Source organism: Pseudochaenichthys georgianus, chromosome 14 (assembly GCF_902827115.2).
Source record: "Pseudochaenichthys georgianus chromosome 14, fPseGeo1.2, whole genome shotgun sequence".
NCBI classification, from domain to species: Eukaryota; Metazoa; Chordata; class Actinopteri; order Perciformes; family Channichthyidae; genus Pseudochaenichthys; species Pseudochaenichthys georgianus.
In genome coordinates, this window is record NC_047516.1 from 31,578,271 (window position 1) to 31,600,381 (window position 22,111).

The window sequence follows — 22,111 nt, forward strand, 5'->3', positions numbered from 1 at the left end:
GCATATCTCACAAATTGAATCCTTCGCTCCACGGCCAAACACCCAACTGTTTGCCAGATTTCATGGACATCTGTTGATCACATTTTTCAGATGGCCTGCTGGCACACAAAATGCCCAAGACAGACACTACATCAAAAGGAAAAAATAGAACTGTCTGAGGAACAAATGACTAAGAAAGCATGAAACTGAAAGGGCAGCTACAAAATAAAAATCTAGACGTCGAAAGGTTTAGATGAAGCTAAATGTAATCATCCAGCGCCAATCTGCACGACCCACTGGACACTTGTGTTTTCTAAACAACTGTTTTGGTCTGTTTAATTGGCAAGAACTACAGATGAGTTTACTCAATAAGAACATCATTTGACTTCCTATAGTGAGTCCATCCCAAAAGATCCTTAAAGCCTCACAACAGTAATGACGAGTCACGGCTCGGTGCTCACTGACATCTCCAACTGATCGGATTACCAGAGTCCAGGCGATGAGCACACGCTTAAATCCACAGATGAAATATGATCATGAGATGGTACATGCACCGTTTCCCTTATCTTGTTTAGTGTGGTGTGTTTGTATTATGGCCCATTTGTGCCCAAGTTGGAGCAACAAAATTAAGAAAGAGCGATTTAGTTAATGATGAAAATGACATGTCCGGCTCAAGTTTAAAAAAACGTCCAACTGCCCGGGAATAATAAAGTATTTCCTTTGTCCAAAACGTTGTTCCTATTGTCTAAATGGATGACTTAATGCCTTCTGTTTTGCCCGGAAATATACTATATTGGGACGTAAATGAATGTCGAACTCAAAATATTCGGAGAGAGGTTTTACTAATTAAATTGTACTATTAACTATTAGGGTATCTTATGGTTTAGGGTTTGTGTTAAGCTAACTTTAGTACTTGTTGTCGACCAACAATATTTATTTATTTTAGGTGGTATACTGCAAGAAATTCGGACAAATCAGGTGGTCTTCAACAAAGATCAAAACAGTAATATGTGCATCCCTTTTTTAACCTGCAAAACACTCTGTGGTCAGGCCTTATCATGCTTAATATAAGAAATGATTATCCATAATCAAAAGCCAATCTGCTCAAATTGAAAATGTGTTTTAGGCTAGACATTGGGATGAGGTTGAATATGGACACTAATGTCTGTGTTGTTATTGAACAGCATGCTCCATCCTGAGGTTAAGTAGCAAACATGCTTTTGTTTCACTCTGTACCTCCGGTTTCTTTACGGCAACTGGTCGGGGCTTTGGGATGAACCCCGCAGGAGGAGCCAGAGGATCTGTCTTGTGAACAGGGACGAATCCTGGAGGTCTTGCTAGGGGATTCTGTCTTGCTAGGGGATTCTGTCTTGCTAGGGGATTCTGTCTTGGGGGCACTGGACTGGGTTTTCTGGCAGGGATGAAACCAGGCGGAGGAGTCAACAGATTCTGTTTAGGGAGCGGGATGAAGCCAACCGGTGGGGCCAAAGGGTTGGGTTTGGGAGCGGGGATGAACCCAGCTGGAGGGGTGAGGGGGTTCACTTTAGGGGATGCAGGTGTTGGTGCTGTAGGGTTGGTCGCAGTGGCCTCCTCTGTTTTTTCCATAGCAGATTTGTCTTCCTTTTCTTCCACAGCTACTTTCTCCTCTTCCTCCTGCTTTGCCTCTTCTTTCATGTCCTCTTTGCGGTCCTGGGTGCGGGTGCGAGGCCGGTGTTCCTTGGTTCTACTTCTGCCCATTAGGCTGGTCAGGCCCATAGAGATATCATCCGGCCTAGTGGTGGTTTTGGGCAACGAGTCTGCGGCAAAGGCAGCCCTTGCAGGCTCTGGAACAACAGGCTGGGTCAGCCCTTCTGCCTGAGCAGGAACCACACGTCTAACAATTCTTCTCACAACCGTCACAACTTTTTGACCGCCCTGCTCCTCCCCCGGAGTGTCCATGGCAACGGTGGAATTTGTCTCTTCGGCTGATGAGGCCGTTGACGGTGGACCACTTTCTGTGGCTAGCCCGGGTTTAGCGATGGCCTCAGGCTGACTACTATCTACATTAGGCTGGATACAAACAGAGCAGGGCAGATATACTGCAGATTAATCCCATGCCTGGCGGAGATGAACTGTCAAAGATTTCAACAGTGTTATTGTAAATTCATGTGTGTCCTGTATCTGACTTTGCTTGTGGTGTTAAGGGTGTCTGTGAAAGTACAAGTGTTTACGCTTTTGCATTCCTTTTTAGGGTTCTTATATTGAATTAAGTTCTGGGCATTGGTGATGATATAAGATGGGAACCTCCAGACAGAAGACATACATGTTGAATTGTTCAGCCTTTGAATAGACTTTGAGATTAAAGACTCATGACATTTTACATGGTCATACTGTATATTTTCAATATTTTGTGCATGAACTGATCACCTTTTAATAGTCTGGGGCTGTTCAAGAAAATGTTACTCATTTATAGAGAGAAACGGTTGGTAGATAAAACAATATAAGGCACAAGTTAAGCAAACATTCAGAAATGTACTCAAAACATTTGACAGACTTCAAGGATGCACACAATGCATTTCAATGAGAAAACCCTGAATGTAAACATAATTTAAATGTTGTGGACACATGCATACACCGTGATGCTCAGTGGTGAGAATGAAAATACTCAAATGTTAGATACGGTCTTAGATCAAATGCATGCTTTCGTTATATTCTCAAACCAGAAGTTTCCAGAGTAATGAATAACTATTGATTTAGAAACGATTTGCAGAAGGTCATAATCATCATAAGTGACCAAACTATGTTGCTATTTTATACCACGGCACACACAAATGTTTTTATCATGTGAGTTAGTGCTCAAAAGCATGCAGGGGATAACAACTTACATCTGGCTTGGTCTCCTACACAATAGGAAGCAACAAGAAAAAACAAAATCAAACCTCACATTCAGCCCACACCTTTCTCCGTCAACATAATGGAATATTTAAAATAAATAATAAGAAACAGCATGAGTATAGGATCTAAACAAAACACAGAAAAACAAGACTTCCCTTTCGCTCCCAGAAGGAAAAGCGTGATTTGTACGCCATGGAGATAGGCCAGAAGTCATGGAACAAAGCTGGTGGACGTAGAGATTAAATGTATGGAATGATTCGACACACAACAGTGGGACCATGCAGCCCTGGGGACAAACACATGAGAATAGTTTGCTTACTTCACACTACAAGAGACAAATGGGAGAAGATCTACAAAACTGCAAATGGACTAGAAGTCTGACTCAACACTGACGGTAATAACGGTGTTAGTTAAATGAGGGCCCTACTAGGGCTGAACGATATACCGCGTCATGGCGATAACCGCGATATGCGCATGCGCGATATTCACACCGCAGGGCAATAGAGTCTGTATGCAGACCACAGCAAGGAGGCGGATCCTAAAGGGGGTGGATCCTATAGGGGGGGGGCGTCTCCTAAAGGGTTATGAGCCCCGCCCCCCACGTATTTCTTAAAGGTATATGATGCTCTGTTTCTCATTTATTTTAATCGCTCTGTTTCTCATTTATTTTAATGCTTTGAATGAATCATAAACGAACTTTGAAAAATAATAATTATAATTAATTTGCATAAAGAATGAAGAGTATACAACCCACAGAGATGACAAATTAATTGACCTATTGACAGATCATAATGAATACAGAGTCAATTTTATAGTTTATCATAACATAGGATACATTAAACTCATAAATTGTAGGCATATCATTTTTTACTGTTTGTGCAGTGGTCGTAATTATTATTCAAATCAATCAACTACGTTTTATGAGTAGAGGTTTCTGTACACCTAAAATACTGAAGTTGAAGTTACTGTCCTGATGTGTATCATTCATTTGTTCATGTTGTGTCTGGTGGTAAGATTAATTAATTAATTAACATATTTATTATTTTTGAAACATTACAATACACATCAAATACTAAACATGAAATGTATAGTACATACCAATACATTGTACAAAGGAAAATATATACAGTACATACAAAGAGGAAAGTCTTCATTAAACATAAACATTTTATTGGGTGTTCTAATTCAGCAACCACAAAATATGTGCCCAGATTTCATTATCTCTGACTTCATCAACCAAAAGATCCATTTTGATATTTAACATGAACTCAGAAAGAAAAACACACTGTCTGCCTTATACAACTTTTGTTGGTCATCTTTGAATATCATCCAAGTTTTGTAGATGGACAATGTTGCTATTATTAGTATAAGGTTTACACTAGGCCAGGGGTTCTCAAAGTGCGGCCCGCGGGCCAATGGCGGACCTCGGAAATGTTTCTGGCGGCCCGCGATAGTTAATGTGACACGCTGAAATGCATGCGTTATATTTTAATCCTCCATGGTTGTATCTAGTAAGAAATAGAATGGAATTTAAGAATGGTAAAACTGCGCCCCCTGGGTTGTCATTCCTAAATTATGAATGACAGCTTGTGGAAAGTTTGCTAGACTACTGGTTGCATGGCAACTAGGCATCTCGCGAGTTGCGGTAATTGGTTAGTACAATAAAGAAAGGATTTGTTTTGGAATTATTTTGTGTTCCGTTTTTTCTTGGGCGGCCCTCAATCCAATATTGGGTACCTAAATTGGCCCTCACTCATCAAAACTTTGAGAACCCCTGCACTAGGCTATATATTTCACTATGGAGTGTGTTGAGACCCAGAATGATATTTGGCTATTTCTGTGTAAACTCCACTTTGAACAGAGGATAAGATAAGGGCACAGCTTGAGTCGCCCAAGCATCGACATGAAACACACATAATGTCTGTCTCCTCTGTGACCAAACAAACAGCACACATCGCATGAGTAGGGACAAGCTTCCATTTGTACAGGTTTTACATATTTGGAAGAATGTCATGTAATATTTGAAAATTGAATTCTGGCAATTGACCCTCTGGAGAAATTGTCTGTGGCTGCCATACATTATTTGACTTGCTGTTTGTCAACCACAGCTTCCCAGTACGTCTGTCTGTATGTATGATGTCTGCTTATATTGTTTTACAATTACACCCTGTCAGAACCATGTGAACATTGTCAATGTAAGCTTATTCAAAGGAAGAATCAGAGCATAATAAATGAAGCGGTAATACACTAATACTTGCTATGCACCCAATGTCTGATGCATTATGAACATTCTTATAATGTATTATAATCAGCTTATAACACTGTATAATTATAGTTATAAGAACTCATTAATGCTCATAAATGAACTAGTTGATGTGGGATTCAACAATAGTAGGACTCAAGTGTCTCCATTCTCTTATGTAGGGTGTGAGCTTGCTTTACTGAACAGGACTATGAAGCACAGCTTCCCAGTATGTCTGTATGCACAGTATGATGTCTGCTTATATATTGTTTTACAAGTACATCCTGTCAGAGCCATGTGTACATTGTCAATGTAATCTTTGGGTTTTGCTTCTATTATTTAGAAGCAGGGGCCATTTTTTAGGGATTGCCTTTCTAATAATGAATAATTCACTTACCCAATTCCTTTTATCCTGAAGCTTATGGCATATCTTTAATGCAAATTATACCTGAGTCAATCCAATGTTGATACATTAATGAATTTCCTCTAAGATCCGTTATATACTTAGATCCCCAAATGGTCTGGTTTCCAACCTCATCTCCTGTACGGCTCCTTTAGTGGTCCACCCCCTGCTTTCTGCCAGCTAGCCCATCTTTGAATGACACATTGATAGAAAGAAGGAATCCCTGTTAAAATCAAGGTCTTTTCCGAATCAATTGAGAAATAGTTTAGGCAATAGCTTCCAGTCCCCTGATGTTGGGTGATTGGTCCATAATACGCTTCAACCAACCATAATGAAGTGCTTCTCTGTGAGATAAAAATATATAGCATTTTAAACCCTGTCTCATAATCTCCAGTGATAACTGATCTTTTTCAATTGTATGCCTCTTTCCAGACCCAATAGTCCAGGGGTAAGATGAATAACTTGGCTTTAGATAAGTTGAGCCTATAAATAAGGGAAAATACTGTACCGTACACCACATGGCTTTAATAAATACATATTGTTTATGAGGAGAGAAAAGCTGTGTTTTTCATCAACGCATGGAAAGGAAGTTACATCAACACACATAAGTTAATTGCATAACACAAATTCCCCTTAAACCTTCATCTTATTCAAAGGAAGAATTAGAGCATAATAAATGAAGCGGTAATACTGGCTATGCATCATACTTATAATGTATTATAATCAGCTTATAACTTTAACTCATTGATGCTCATAAATGAAGCAGTTGATGTGGGATTCAGCAGTAGTTGGATTCAAGTGTCTCCATGCTCGTGTTCTGAAAACTTATGTAGGATTTAGAAGGCGTTTTTAGAATCGGCTATACAGTTATACAGAAGGACCAGAGTTTGCTCTGAATAGGAAGTGTTTTAAGGAAGAGTTCAGAACCCATGGTGTAGGACTAAAACACATACACGCATATTACAATCACTCACTTAGACTGGCCTCCAATGTGTTAAAACAAGAGACGCAGATCAGTGTCCCTTATGGGGTTAACTCACAATTACTCTTTTGTATAACTATTTGACGCTTAAATTATCACATATGTTTTCCAGCTGCCTTGAATGTTATCAGCTGATGAAATGGGCGTTATCAGTAGTGATCAGCCACATACAGTAGACGTAGGTCTAATCATCTTTTCACACAGTTAATCACAGAATTAAAGGAAACCAAGAAGATGTGAAAGGAGTAAAGGCTGAAGTGAAAATACAGAAATGAAAAACCAAGGACAATTACACAGAAGGTCATTGTTTACTTCCCATGGAAAACGTGTTGTTGTCTTTGTGTTCCCAAGTTTCAATTTCACTTTTCATGCTAAGTATTGTAACCAAAGGATATTAAACACTAACCCTAAACAATTAGTTTTGTTGACTAAACGTAAACAAATATTTGTTGTTACGTTTCTTTTAGTTAAACTTTTTAAGTGTTGCTTTTAAGTTTCACTTACAGTGACTGGTGCAGTGGTGCATGACTGATAACGGCCATTTAATTGCTTATAACAATCCAAATTGGGGCACCACATTCAAATCAAATCATCAAAGGGCTAGCATACACAACAGAAGCCCAATCAGCAAATGAACCAATTAAACGCCACTTGCTACAAACATTTGATGACCTATCACGACTTTTCGATCAAAGTTTGGAACATAATTGATTATAACTTCTAGAGGGGACAGAGCAAAAATGAGGCGTGCAGCAACATGTTTCACCATCTCTGGCCCTGCTTTCCACAGAGTCAACTCCTATAAATAGTTTCAGCAGCTAAAGGAGGCCATTCTCAGACGCCATCAGAGCCCAAATGGAACTGCTAAGCAGAGCATGTACACCCTGAGCAGATCACACTGCTCACCACACACACAGTCCACCAGAGGTGGGCGCCCATTACCTTCTCTTAAAGCCTGGTCAACCTTCCAATCTTCGCTCTGTCACACGATCAGTGCACGGCAGGCTAGGACCCGGGCCTACAAAGAGCTCACACTCACTAGTCCAGAGTGAGTGGGAGGGCAATGGCGAGGGCGGGGTCTCAGTCAGCACAGCACAGTAATAAAGCTGTGGTGTGAGGAGTGGGGGGGGGGGTAATGTGAGAGCAGCTGGACAGGCAGATAGAAGAGGGACAGCTGCTGAAATACAGAGGCCCTATAAATAGAATTTCCAGAAGCACATCAATTAACATTGGCAGTTTTTACCGCCCCACTCTTATCCTAGTGGTGGGGAATCAGAGGGGTGGTCTCCCTCATCAGTGACAGGTGGAATACAAACTTTAACGTGCCATATCATTTGATGGGAACACAAAAGCCACAATAACCCAATTAAGAGATTAAGAGACGATACGGAGATCTACGGCTCACTAATAATTGAAACAAAGTCCAATGTTCTCTCCAAACAGACTCCACATTGAATGAAAGCTTTTTTGTAATCTTCCATTCCCCTCCACAATAATACAATACTGATTTTGAATGTTATAATACACACGGTTATCTGCACATCAAACAAGAATCCTATTCACTTTCTGTAAGGTAAGGAATTGTGAATAATCATCAGATAATCATGCACAAACTTGCAAAGGTCCAAAGTATAGAACAATCCTCTCAGACCACACCGTGTCTTTAATGATGTTCCTCACCGCGCGTTATACACCACAAGAGGGAGCTATTAACTAGCGCATTACATGCTCTATTCCTAGAAGGCTCTGCTTAAGCACACTACTGACCTACATTCAGGATGTTATATTGTTGGGTGAAAAACATTAATGACGCACAAAGCCACAATCCAAGGAATACAACAAATACAAATACTGTAATTAAGAATAAATTACGATTTAAACATTTTAAAAGGAGAGTCGGATAGAACATTTGTAACTACACTACTCTCCCAATCAAAACAACATTTCCAGCCACGGCTTTAAGTGAAAATGATTTCAATAATGTTGGTGATGAGTTGTACAGTATGGGGATTGGTATCCAGCTCATTGATGCCAAATGGAGTCTATCAACACATACATACACGGAAAAACAACAGGTTTGACTGGGCAGGGATGAGCTAATCCAATGTTCATTTGCTATTTTCCTCTTTATAAACTCATTAACAGCTTCATTTATAAAATAACCAGTGAACGCGTAAATTAGCAATAGGGTGTCTGATGTAATTTGATCAGAATCATGAAGCGCTTTTTATTTTATTGGTACTGTAATGTGTAAAAATAGAGCCTGCCTGCAAAAAGAAAGAAACAACTTGAATCTGCTATGGCATTTCCTCCTGATAGTGAAATAAGAAGCTCACATATTAGCACTCAGAAATACATGGCCTAGCTGATCTATCCCGCACGGTTTACTGATCCCCAGAGTCAGTTACTGGGACACAGCATCATGCTGGCTGCTGCAGATCCAAGAATAGGGATCATTTTATACACCATAACCGCTGCTGATTCTGACCCAGATAAATCCTTCAATATGGAATCTGTTAAAAACCATGTTAGAAATAAATGCAACAGTTTATGTATTTGTCCACAACTATAACTGCAATTTGTTTATTTACCAAACCCCTTTGAACTGAGTTTGTTGTCCCTGTTAGAAATGGCAGAGCTAACCAGACATACAATAATATAGAAGAATACTTCTGAAATCAAATGAATACATGTATTGAGTACGGAAGCTGATCATTTCAGATTAAAATCTCCATACAGTGTAATCCATGATAAGCAGGCTAAAATGGGACATTCTGCAGTCCTCGGAATATTCAAGGTTGTGACCCAAATTGTATAACTACAAATCAGGACTTCTTAAGGTAAGTTGACCACTTGGTCTTGATTTAGGGAGCCGCAAATACAAATTCAGGTATGATCTCACCTATGGTTCATGTGTTTCAGGCAGTATACAAAAAAATGGTTGTAACAGCCAAAGAAAGTTGCCACTAACACTGAACACAGTTGTAACAGCCCACATTAAGGATCTCTGTAGTGAAACTAAATACAAGTTTCATAAAAGTTTCATAAAACAATCAATGACTCTCAATTACAATAGCTTTTATATTTAAACTGTAATATATCCATTTACAAAATAATATTTTGAGTTGCTGCCCAAATGGCTGACATGATTAGGGTGTGTCTGACAAGTACCTGTGTATTATTGAATGACAGACATGGTGTCATTTGTATTTCATGTTTTATTTAAAAGCTTTCTCATCTATATCATGTCTGTTTTTACTTCCTGTGTCCCGCCTGTTTGATTGGCTGTCCTTGCCTCATTAGTTTCAGCTGTTTCCCATTAGCCCTCCAATCACCTGACTTCCTGTACACCTGCACTTTATCCCCTCGTTAGTATCAGTTTATATTTCAGTCCTGTTTTTCTGTTAGTCTTTGTCAAACCTTGAGATGAAACCAGGGCAATAGTACACAATTATGACATATGAAGTGTATGTGAACACTAGAGGAACAGTTGCATTCTAAAAAGTGGCATCTTTCTAACTTTCTGGGATGCCCATCCTCTTTCTAATCCTACCAGTGCTAATACTCTGCTGTCGTGATGGGCAAGTGAAGCTTTGAATGAAGCATCAAACCACTTGGACAATTGTTTCGAAAATAGGTTCATTTCTCGAAGCTTCAGTTACAGCGACCTCTCCTGGCGATGTGCAAGGCTGCAGTGGGTTAACTTTAACGTATCTTTGCCTATAAAAATATTCGACACACACACACACACACACACACACACAAAGACTGAATATCATGTTCTATTAGCAATTAAAGATTGATAATTGTGTGTATTGGGTTATTGAGAAGAGAGTGCTGTAAAATGTGGCATTGGTTGGGTGTGTTTGTGTAATTATGGCAGGGGGTGATTATGTGGGATGGGGAACACTCAAAGATCTTTATTGAGGTAGCCTACGTTATTCTTTTTAATTTGTATTTTTCTAAAGGCATTTCTTTGGCCGGAGAGGGCCGTTTATCAGTTATAGTATTAAAGTTGAAAAGGTTTTGAACCAGTTGCGCGGAGGACTTCGCTGCATACGGGCCGCCGGCTCTATCCACTGGGCTATCTATTCTTTAAACTGTTGAACTTCTTTTTTTAATACTCATAATAGTCTTTTTGTTCACAGCTTCTCCACATTTTGAAGTGTTTCCCGAGCCAGAACGACCTATCTTTCTTCCTGGCTTGCTCTATAATGATCCAATACAAATGCAATACCAACAACAACTCAACAGCAACCACGCAAACTACGACGACAACCCACACATTGAGCATTGTTTAGAGCGGTTATAAAGTGTTGAAGCGCTCAAATTCGAAACTGTTTCAACCTGTCACCTGTCAGAATCGAGGCGAGGCAGTGCATTGAATCGCGTGATTGGACCGTGAAGCAGTCAAGTGATTCATTCAGGCAATGAAGCAGTTGCTGCTTCGGGCGTCATATGTCAGGTGATTTGAAGCAAGCTTGGAAGCACTGCTTCTATGGAATAGGAAGTCCAGGGTTTGAAGCACACATCGAAGCTTCAGTGTCAAACTGCCATCACTACTCTGCTGTTGTAGCATCAGCCCTCTGAAGAGGAGGGGGGGTCATTTATTGTGTACCTTGGGGAGAAGATTTGTTATCTTTCATTTTAGTATTTTCACCACTAAATGTGACTTTATATAACAATGATCAGTGTCCATTGGTGTCACTCGTGTCTATTAGAAAGAGTTACAGTGAATCAGGAAGGACACTGAAAGCTTAGGAAAGGTGTTTAGAATAGTGGATCTGTCCTTGTGAAATGTGGACAATGGCTGCCACCCAATGGACAAAAGGTTCAAGTGCTCAGCTGTGCATACTTGGCCTTGCCAAGAAACATTTTATTTAGGCCCAGAATAAAGTGAGGCACATTTAAAGTTTCTCTTTCCTGAGAAGTGATCAGGGCACACATTATTGTGTGTTAAGGAGAGGGGTATATTTGGCAGCCTAGATGTTACGGTAGAGAGTGACAGCAGGCAGAGGGAGAGTACTTTAGGTCTTCATAAGATCCCAAACCTGAACGTTTTTTGTGAAATAACGAGCTTCTTTTTATGAGACGACTCCAGCCAAGTACTAGTCACTAGATACAGATAACAGTAATATATACAACATGTTATTTATGAGTTTTAAAGATGCTGGTATAGGCCTACCTTTTTGGACAGTTATAGGCTAGCTGTTTCCTCCTACTCCAGTGCTAAGCTAAGAGTTTCCTACATCTAGGTGTCTCAATTAGAGTGTTATGAAATGTCACAGATTACACTTGCAAGAAATATGCATTGATCAAAATGTCTAATGCATCATCTCGTTCTCTCTGTTGCAGAGCTCTAGATACAGAATCTGGATCTTATAATAACCACCTATAAATAGCGCTGTTGGTTCTAGGTCACGCTCACATGCACGTTCTGATTTTCACATGATGATCATAAAGATCAGTTGAATGTAGGACAAAGTACAGAAATTGTGTTAATAATTCCCACAAATATATAACATCATGTAAATGACAATTCTTTTATGTTAAGATGGGTAAAAGCATTGGATAGAAAATGAGACAATGTGATTAACACACATAGAAAATGAGCACATATCACTAATGGCAGGTGTGTCTCTGTCTCACTGCTGTAATGTCTTAGATGTGTACACACTAGCCTTGTATAATACACTATTTGCATCTTATGTATGTACCCAAACAACAATCAAAGCAAAAGTTTTGTTAAGGCGACTAAAATGTTTTAACTTTCATAAAATAAAAACACTGTGGAAGGGTTGAAATACAAAAAATAGACAAAACATGGAGGGCACCTAAAACCAGACAAACATTGTGGCAGCGAGCGGTAAATAACCAAATACCCCGCACTAAAACCTGCATTAGATGTCGTTTACGTGTAATGGAACCAAAATTCTCAAAATTAACATCATGAAACTAGCAATTGAGACCAAAAACTCCTTAGGGAAAATGTTTTTGGGTGTAATAAATCCAGTTGGAAGTAGTGTCGTGTCTCATAGAAGGCTTCTAATTTCTCGAATTTCCCCTCCTCGACTCCTTGAATCCTCTGTCCTCCGGTAGTGACCCAGAAATGGTTTTCGGCGCACCATGTTGAAGGACATCTCAGTTCTCTAAATGCACTTCGAGAACCGAGGATCGAGGATCGAGGAGGCTCTCTGGAGGAGCTATAACCGAGGATACACTGATGTATCCTCCGCGGATGTATTTCCGCTAACAGTGATGTTTAAAAAAGTCGTGACGCACGGCCAGACTGATCTCAGCCAATGACAGCTCTGCATGCATCCCCTGGATATTATTTTATTAACTGCTTTAATCACGACGCGATGTTTACAGTGAGAACAGCTGTGAGTTCCGTGCAGAAAACAGAGCAGTGTGTATGTAGTAGTAGTAGTAGAACCTTTATTTATCCAGGAAAATCAATTAAGAACAAATTCTTATTTACAATGATGACCTGACAGGAGGCAAAGGCTTCCTGAGGGGATGGGGTTTGGGAGGAAATAAAAAGACACACTCCGGGCACTACAGAACCCAGGAGACAACACAAACACATAGAGCAAAGATGACAGGCATAGCAGTTGAACATATAAAAACTCTAAAACAATATTGCTGTGGTTCAATCAGTCATTAAAATCAACATCAGGCAAAGCAGCTACATGTGTGTACCAGGGTGTCAATAATAGTGACATTGAAGGTGCGGGGGTATAATATATATCACTCAGTATAACAGGCCTACATTACTCTCTGTATTTGTATGCTTTAGTTTATTATCTACAAACAAAGAGTCGATATTTTTCTAAAACCATTTAGTGCTTCACATAATAAAACGGCTGTATCCTGATTATATGCTTTAGGAGCTGTATGTGTGGTACAGTGTGTAGGTGCGTGTGGTACAGTGTGTAGGTGCGTGTGGTACAGTGTGTAGGTGCGTGTGGTACAGTGTGTAGGTGCGTGTGGTACAGTGTGTAGGTGCGTGTGGTACAGTGTGTAGGTGCGTGTGGTACAGTGTGTAGGTGCGTGTGGTACAGCGGGTGACCCGCAAAAAAGGTGATTCGCGGGTGGTATTTTGTCAAACGCTTTTTTTCCGGGTTCGGTTCTGGGTAAAACAAAGATGATGCGGGTCGGGTCGCGGGTATTGCATAATAAATATATTAAAATAATAATAAATTAGTTTAATGTTTAAAATCCTCAGACCTCTCCACCGCGGGACCGTGCATAATCATAACCTCTGCAGCGCATCAATCTGCTGCTGTGCGCACCACATTCGAAATGGCTGAGGTGAAGCTCTCCAGCGGAGAATACAGCATTTTCAATAACACTTCCTCAAGAGCGAAATCCAACGTCTGGGAGGCTTTTGGTGTCATCCTAGATGGAGAAAAGAACCAACATCCCACGCTTTTTGAGACAAATATGCAACTGCGTGTGTTAATAATTGCACGTTTTCAGTGCTCATATATAGGCTATGCGGGTTCGGGTCGGGTTGCGGATCTTGTGCCGACGGGTCGAGTCGGGGAACTAATTGGCAATATGTGCGTTGTGCGGGTCGCGGGGCGGGTTCGGTATTGCACGTCGCGGGAGCGGGTCTTGAAAATCAGACCCGTGCAGGACTCTGGTGTGTAGGTGTGTGTGGTACAGTGTGTAGGTGTGTGTGGTACAGTGTGTAGGTGCGTGTGGTACAGTGTGTAGGTGCGTGTGGTACAGTGTGTAGGTGCGTGTGGTACAGTGTGTAGGTGCGTGTGGTACAGTGTGTAGGTGCGTGTGGTACAGTGTGTAGGTGCGTGTGGTACAGTGTGTAGGTGCGTGTGTTGTACAGTGTGTACGTGCGTGTGGTACAGTGTGTAGGTGCGTGTGTTGTACAGTGTGTAGGTGTGTGTGGTACAGTGTGTAGGTGGGTGTGGTACAGTGTGTAAGTGCGTGTGGTACAGTGTGTAGGTGCGTGTGGTAGAGTGTGTAGGTGTGTGTGTGGTAGAGTGTGTAGGTGCGTGTGTGATACAGTGTGTAGGTGCGTGTGGTACAGTGTGTAGGTGCGTGTGGTAGTGTGTAGGTGCGTGTGGTACAGTGTGTAGGTGCGTGTGGTACAGTGTGTAAGTGCGTGTGGTACAGTGTGTAGGTGCGTGTGGTACAGTGTGTAGGTGCGTGTGGTACAGTGTGTAGGTGCGTGTGGTACAGTGTGTAGGTGCGTGTGGTACAGTGTGTAGGTGCGTGTGGTACAGTGTGTAGGTGCGTGTGTTGTACAGTGTGTACGTGCGTGTGGTACAGTGTGTAGGTGCGTGTGTTGTACAGTGTGTAGGTGGGTGTGGTACAGTGTGTAAGTGCGTGTGGTACAGTGTGTAGGTGCGTGTGGTAGAGTGTGTAGGTGTGTGTGTGATACAGTGTGTAGGTGCGTGTGTTGTACAGTGTGTAGGTGTGTGTGGTACAGTGTGTAGGTGGGTGTGGTACAGTGTGTAGGTGCGTGTGTTGTACAGTGTGTAGGTGCGTGTGGTACAGTGTGTAGGTGGGTGTGGTACAGTGTGTAAGTGCGTGTGGTACAGTGTGTAGGTGTGTGTGTGATACAGTGTGTAGGTGCGTGTGTTGTACAGTGTGTAGGTGTGTGTGGTACAGTGTGTAGGTGGGTGTGGTACAGTGTGTAGGTGCGTGTGTTGTACAGTGTGTAGGTGGGTGTGGTACAGTGTGTAGGTGCGTGTGGTACAGTGTGTAGGTGCATGTGGTACAGTGTGTGTGTGTGTGTGTGTGTGTGTGTGTGTGTGTGTGTGTGTGTGTGTGTGTGTGTGTGTGTGTGTGTGTGTGTGTGTGTGTGTGTGTGTGTGTGTGGTGTGTGTGTGTGTGTGTGTGTGTGTGTGTGTGTGTGTGTGTGTGGTGTGTGTGTGTGTGTGTGTGTGTGTGGTGTGTGGTACAGTGTGTAGGTGTGTGTGGTACAGTGTGTAGGTGGGTGTGGTACAGTGTGTATGTGCGTGTGGTACAGTGTGTAGGTACGTGTGGTAGAGTGTGTAGGTGTGTGTGTGGTACAGTGTGTAGGTGTGTGTTATACAGTGTGTAGGTGGGTGTGGTACAGTGTGTATGTGCGTGTGGTACAGTGTGTAGGTGTGCGTGTGGTAGAGTGTGTAGGTGTGCGTGTGGTACAGTGTGTAGGTGCGTGTGGTACAGTGTGTAGGTGCGTGTGGTACAGTGTGTAGGTGCGTGTGGTACAGTGTGTAGGTGCGTGTGGTAGAGTGTGTAGGTGCGTGTGGTACAGTGTGTAGGTGCGTGTGGTACAGTGTGTAGGTGCGTGTGGTACAGTGTGTAGGTGCGTGTGGTAGAGTGTGTAGGTGCGTGTGGTACAGTGTGTAGGTGTGTGTGTGGTACAGTGTGTAGGTGCGTGTGGTACAGTGTGTAGGTGCGTGTGGTACAGTGTGTAGGTGCGTGTGGTAGAGTGTGTAGGTGCGTGTGGTACAGTGTGTAGGTGCATGTGGTAGTGTGTAGGTGTGTGTGTTGTACAGTGTGTAGGTGCGTGTGGTACAGTGTGTAGGTGCGTGTGTTGTACAGTGTGTAGGTGCGTGTGTGGTACAGTTTGTAGGTGCGTGTGGTAGAGTGTGTAGGTGCGTGTGGTACAGTGTGTAGGTGTGTGTGTGGTACAGTGTGTAGGTGCGTGTGGTACAGTGTGTAGGTGCGTGTGGTACAGTGTGTAGGTGCGTGTGGTACAGTGTGTAGGTGCGTGTGGTACAGTGTGTAGGTGCGTGTGGTACAGTGTGTAGGTGCGTGTGGTACAGTGTGTAGGTGCGTGTGGTACAGTGTGTAGGTGCGTGTGGTACAGTGTGTAGGTGCGTGTGGTACAGTGTGTAAGTGCGTGTGGTACAGTGTGTAAGTGCGTGTGGTACAGTGTGTAGGTGTGTGTGTGGTAGTGTGTAGGTGCGTGTGGTACAGTGTGTAGGTGCGTGTGGTACAGTGTGTAGGTGCGTGTGGTAGTGTGTAGGTGCGTGTGGTACAGTGTGTAGGTGCGTGTGGTACAGTGTGTAGGTGCGTGTGGTACAGTGTGTAGGTGCGTGTGGTACAGTGTGTAGGTGCGTGTGGTAGTGTGTAGGTGCGTGTGGTCGTTAGGTTATTATGAGAGTGCTCTCATACTTGTTTGATTCTGAAATTGTATATATTTATATAAATAATATATATGTGTGTATATGTCCGCATCTGTAGCCTGTTATTGTCTCATTATACCGCACTGTGAATGAATCAAAGTAAATATATAAGTCATCATGACAACAGTTCCGTCTATCAGACAGGCTGCTGTGCGTCCTGTCATCATTAACGGACGTCTCTTTAAAATGACCGCTCAGAGGAGAGGAGTTCTCATTTCTCTAAATGTCTGCTGCTTCCCCTCCTCTCTCCTCGGCTCCCCTCCTCGACTCCTCCGCTCACGTCTCCTGTGGGCGGGACTAAGACACGAGGATAGGAGTTGAGGAGGGGAGTCGAGGAGGGGAAATTAGAGAAATGAGAAACCTTCATATACTTCTATACAATCTTCCTTCATTTTGCAACCAGTAGAGTCGCCCCCTGCTGGCCATTACAAAGAATGGCATTTTAAACATTTTTGTGTCATATATCAGAATGAATATACACACTGTAACTTACCTGAGAAGGCCTTTACAAAGTGCAACGATATCAAACAGTATTCTGCTTTTGGAGTTTACATATTAAATATCCTATCTACATTTATCCTTACAGTGTAACTACTAAGCTCTAATCAAGACTTTTTTGTTATAATTACTGTATAAAATTTACAAACACACGCCACAAGCATTTCAATCTAAATTCAAAGCGCTGTGAAACCATGACTGTTATACCTCAAATAACAGTACACTGCAGAGGCCTAAGCTGAGCCACAGTCTACTGTATCCCACCCACTGTCTAAAGATACTTAAGAATGCTCAAACGATGGTGTTTGTTGTGCCAGCTAATAAAGAGTTGAACATGATGCTCCTCTACTTGTTGCACATGCTTATCCAAGCGAAAAGATCTGAATGGGCTCTTAGCCAAATCTTACAAGACCATATGGCCATTGGCCATGGTCTGTGGTGGCGCTTGGGCCGTTGTCTTCTTTCAGCATCCTATTGTTTGGTTTCAAAGGAGTGGGGGGAGGGGGGGATTATATATACACAGATCACATTCTCTCTTTCAAAACACACACTCCCCCATACATGCAAGCACAAAAGCACATTACCAGTGTCATTACAGTTCCACCCATGATCCAGACATCTTGAATCCACTACATGGATGCAAGGTGCATTACCACATACATACAAGAAAACAAAAATATTATTTTGGTCAATTTACCCCAGCTTTAGTTTTGAAAACTCACGAACACATTTCCAGGAACACTAGAGAATCCAATAGTTTCACACAATGAATCCCAATAGTATCAAAATCACAATATTGCGATATATCAATTGTGAAAATATAATACATTTTTGTGGTTCAGCAGTCCTGGCCTACAAACAAGTCAAACATTATTCTTAAGAATTATTAAAAAAATTCAGTACAGATCTTCTTCAAAACATACTGTTGTTATCATTGTAATATATATTTTTCAATGATGATGTGAATAATATATAAAAAATGATAATTACCTTTAATTTTTCAAAAGTATAAAATACAAAAGGTCCAAAATAAAATAATTTGACAACAAAAAACAGCCAAACATTCAGTAGATGACTAACGTGGCAATAGGAATTCATGATATTACGGCAATATCTTTAGAAAATATTTACAAAAAGAATACAAATAATGCTATGAGTCAGATTCATCCTTAACATTCTTTAATGCATTTTCTATTATTTTTTGGGAGAATTAATAACACTCAAAATACAAGTGTAGTTAAGTGGAGAGTCTGTAAAACATGCTATCCTCAATACCAGTATATCATGACACCCCTAGTAAGCACTTCTATCAAATGATGCAATGGCTTTAAAGAGACAGAATCACTAAGTTGAAATCTTTTTACTCAGTGGACAAAAATATTTAAATATTAGTACTACTCACCTCTGGAAGATCTTTGTGAAGGCCTTCAGTGTTCCTCAGCCAGCTGCGGTTCAACTCACTCAGCTCCAAAATGGGCTGAACCTTGAGCCGGACCGACTCTCCGGACTGACGGATCATCTCCACGATCTCATCCCTGCTCTTGTTCTCCACATTGATCCCATTTATTTCCACAAGCCTGTCTCCTGGAACCAGACCTAGAGCCCGGTCCTTTGTCCCGGCACCTGGTTCGGCAAAGTGCACCACGCGCCGACACACTCCTCCGTCAGGCTGCCTCTCTAGCATGGTGGTTCTCCGCAAAGAGAATCCAAAATCCCCAGTGTTGCGCCGCTGTATCTCCAGCTCTCTTGGATCTGGTATTGGTGGAGCAACAAGCATGGGCAACTGTAGGTCAGCACCGGGGAAGGTCTTCTCCACCATCTCAGGAATGTGGACCTTACGGAAGTTTGGCTTGGAGCGGTACTTGAAAGAAGCTCTTCTCCAGTTTTGCCGATACAAATGCGAAGCCTCCTGCTGGGAAAAAGACACGTGCCTCTGGGTGGAAGAATTAAGTTCACCAAACTTCGCAGCTCTCTCTTTTACAGAGCTGCGCTGAGGGTCCAGATAATGGAACTTCACGTCCTCACCAGAGGGACTCATTTGCCCCATGTCCTGCCCCAGGGCGCTGCGAAGACGCTCCACCTCCAGATCTGTCAGGCTGAGCTCCATGTTGGTAGCCACCTTGATTGGGATAGGACTAGAGATCTCCAGTCTGCCCTTGGAGTCCCTCTTAGTGCTCCCTCGGTTGAGGTGGAAGAATCCTCTACGGATGCTCATCTCTTCCAAGCTCTTCAACTCGGCCTGGGACATACGCTCTTTCTTTTCTTTCTTCTCTTTCTTGCCCAGGTCCTTCTCCTTCTCTTTCTTAATAAGGTGAAACATTCTCAAATTGTTCTGGAATGTTCTACCAGTTTCAAATGTCAACAGCAACGAAGGGACAGTTTTGCATATGATGAGAAAGCATCTAGGGACCTATGATGTTACCTGTAAGGAGTAGGAAAAAGAGGGGGAATTAGGAAGGAATATGACTAAAGGTAGTAAGGGAATACTGGCTAATGTGCTTCAATGCCAATTATTGGCCAATCTCGTTTGACATGCACATTTGTAATTGGACATACAATATGTAAAATGAGCAAAACAAAGCTGCAGTAGACATTTCAAATTCCTCATAGGATTTCATTTATTAAATGAACAAACAGTTACACATACAAGAACTATCATAAAACAAAATGGAGATATGTGATATGGGACACCTAATTATGCTGGTTAGGGTTGGGTTAGGGTTGAATGGCAGCCATAAATGTAGACATTGAGATTGAAGAAACATGTGGAGTGGTGAGTGGTCTCTTAACCTTTTCCAGAGCTATGACATATAGGACCTTTTTTAATTCAAGTGTAATATACGTTTTTCAGTGGTGGACAGTAAGTACATTTACTCAAGTACTGTACTTTAGTACAACTTGTACTTAACTGTGATATGTCCTGCTACCACTACATTCTTCACTCAAGTACAGAAGCTACTATTGTACCCCATTTTTTGATAGCTTTAGTAACTTTAGTTCAGACTCAGATAATACAAAATATAACCAAATACTTTATCGTAGGTTTTGACCAAACTCTATTGATGCCTTGGTTAAATTCACTAATATATATAATATTGTTCAATGAATGAGAACTGTATTTGTACTTAAAGTATAATTTCAAATGAAGAACCTTTATTTGTAACAGAGTTATCTATTTCTAAATGGTGGTATGAGAAGATCTGTATACTTCTTTCAGCACTGTGTTTGTCATATTTATGTTATATATGCAATTAAAACCTAAACAAATCCCTTATTTGACATGTTTATGTGACAATAATGTATCTAATCACACATGTTTGCTAGTTAAGCCATATCAGGTGAAAAGGTTCACAGTTAACACCATTTGAACATTCTTCCTATATCTTATTGTTGCAACACAAAAACAACAATATTGCTTATCATGTCATAACTTGTGTTGCAGTTTTTGTATCATTTTAATCAAACATTTGTTTTCCATGCAAAGTATCAACACCCATTCCTAAACTCAGAATCAGTGGAGTGTCATCTGTGGGAAATGAGACTGCCAGCACCTATTATTGCATTGAAATCTGAACAGGAAATAAAGATTGTACTGAAGATTTGGTATATGTTCTCTCAGTTCTATACACTGACACATGTCTATGCCACTTTACATTGGAGCTGCCCTACATACAGCCAGTGATATGAAGAGCTTTGACCTACTCTGTCTTGCTGTCAAATGTTCAGCATCACCAGGGGTGGAAAGTAACATGGTGCATTTACTCAAGTATTGTCCTTCTTACATACTTTTTTGACATATTTGTAATAAACTTGAGTATTGCTATTCATTGCTACTTTATACTTCTACTCCACTACATTTCAGAGACAAATATCGTACCTTTTACCCCAGTACATTTATTTTAACATTCACAGTAACTCGTGTTGTACATTTAGAAACACATGATATGCTGATATGATATAATGCAGTTCTGTCCTATTATCTCCATAGTGCTTCACATCTCTACATTTGTTGCACATTGACAAACTAAAATACTCCTACATGTATAAAAACAGGGTAAAATACGAACCATAATAATATAATCTGTGAAAAGATCCTTTCTGCAACGAGTACCTTTTACTTTTGATATTTGGAGTACATTTAGCCTATAATTCTGCCATACTTTATATAGTTCTGAAATGGGCCATTATGCAGAATGAGTACTTTTTGTACTTTAGGTACAATTTGAGGTTAATAAGTTGCTAGTATAACCTCAGGTCATCTGAGTGAAATGGGACTGACAGCACCTATTATTATTATTATTATTATTATTATTATATTATCTTGAAAACATACATTTACTAAAGATGTGGTATATGTTTCCTTAGTCCAATACACTCACACATGTCTACTATGCCTCTTTACATTTGAACTGCCCTACATACAGATACTGGTAGGAAGAGCTTTGACCTCATCTGTCTTGCTGTCAAATGTTCAGCATCACCACTAGAGTGATGCAGAACACCTGCACATTTGTGCCCAATACTCACAATGGAAGCTAAATGCCTTGCGGTAGCCATTTGTCACCCCATAAACAGTGAATTCGCACTTAATCCTCAATTAATTACATGGCAAAACAGGCTATAAAATGGCTATACAATCACTTTAAAGCACTTTATAATTATGTGAATTTGATGACGTTTCATATGAAATAAGAATATGTTTTTATTTTTAGCTTTACTAAACTTAATAGGCTAACGTTTCACATGCTAAAGCTAGGATTTCGCTATGTCTAGCTCACAGCTTAATGTTCTCCCTTTAAGCTGCTTTGCCCTCATTCTCTAGCACCGGTGGCCTTAGGGAACACTTTCAGCAGAGAGTACAACAATGTTATTTAAATAAAATAGCATATAGCAAACGCTTTGAGCACATATGACACTGACATACATACCTGTCATTGCCCACGTTGTTTTCTTGCTTGAAGTTTTCAGCATTTTCCTCCTTGAAATTG

General features: G+C 41.1%; 1 protein-coding gene across 1 annotated transcript in view; it reads right to left on the reverse strand.

The window, feature by feature from the left end:
* Positions 1-22,111, reverse strand: part of LOC117458059 (unconventional myosin-XVIIIa-like) — a 154,833-nt gene extending 132,722 nt beyond the window's left edge. The window contains exons 1-2 of the mRNA XM_071205366.1: positions 22,052-22,111; positions 18,526-19,545 (exon numbers count right to left, since the gene is read on the reverse strand). Of these exons, the coding sequence (XP_071061467.1) occupies positions 18,526-19,443 (918 nt within the window). The 5' untranslated portion in view covers positions 19,444-19,545; positions 22,052-22,111. The remainder of the gene's footprint in view (positions 1-18,525; positions 19,546-22,051) is intronic.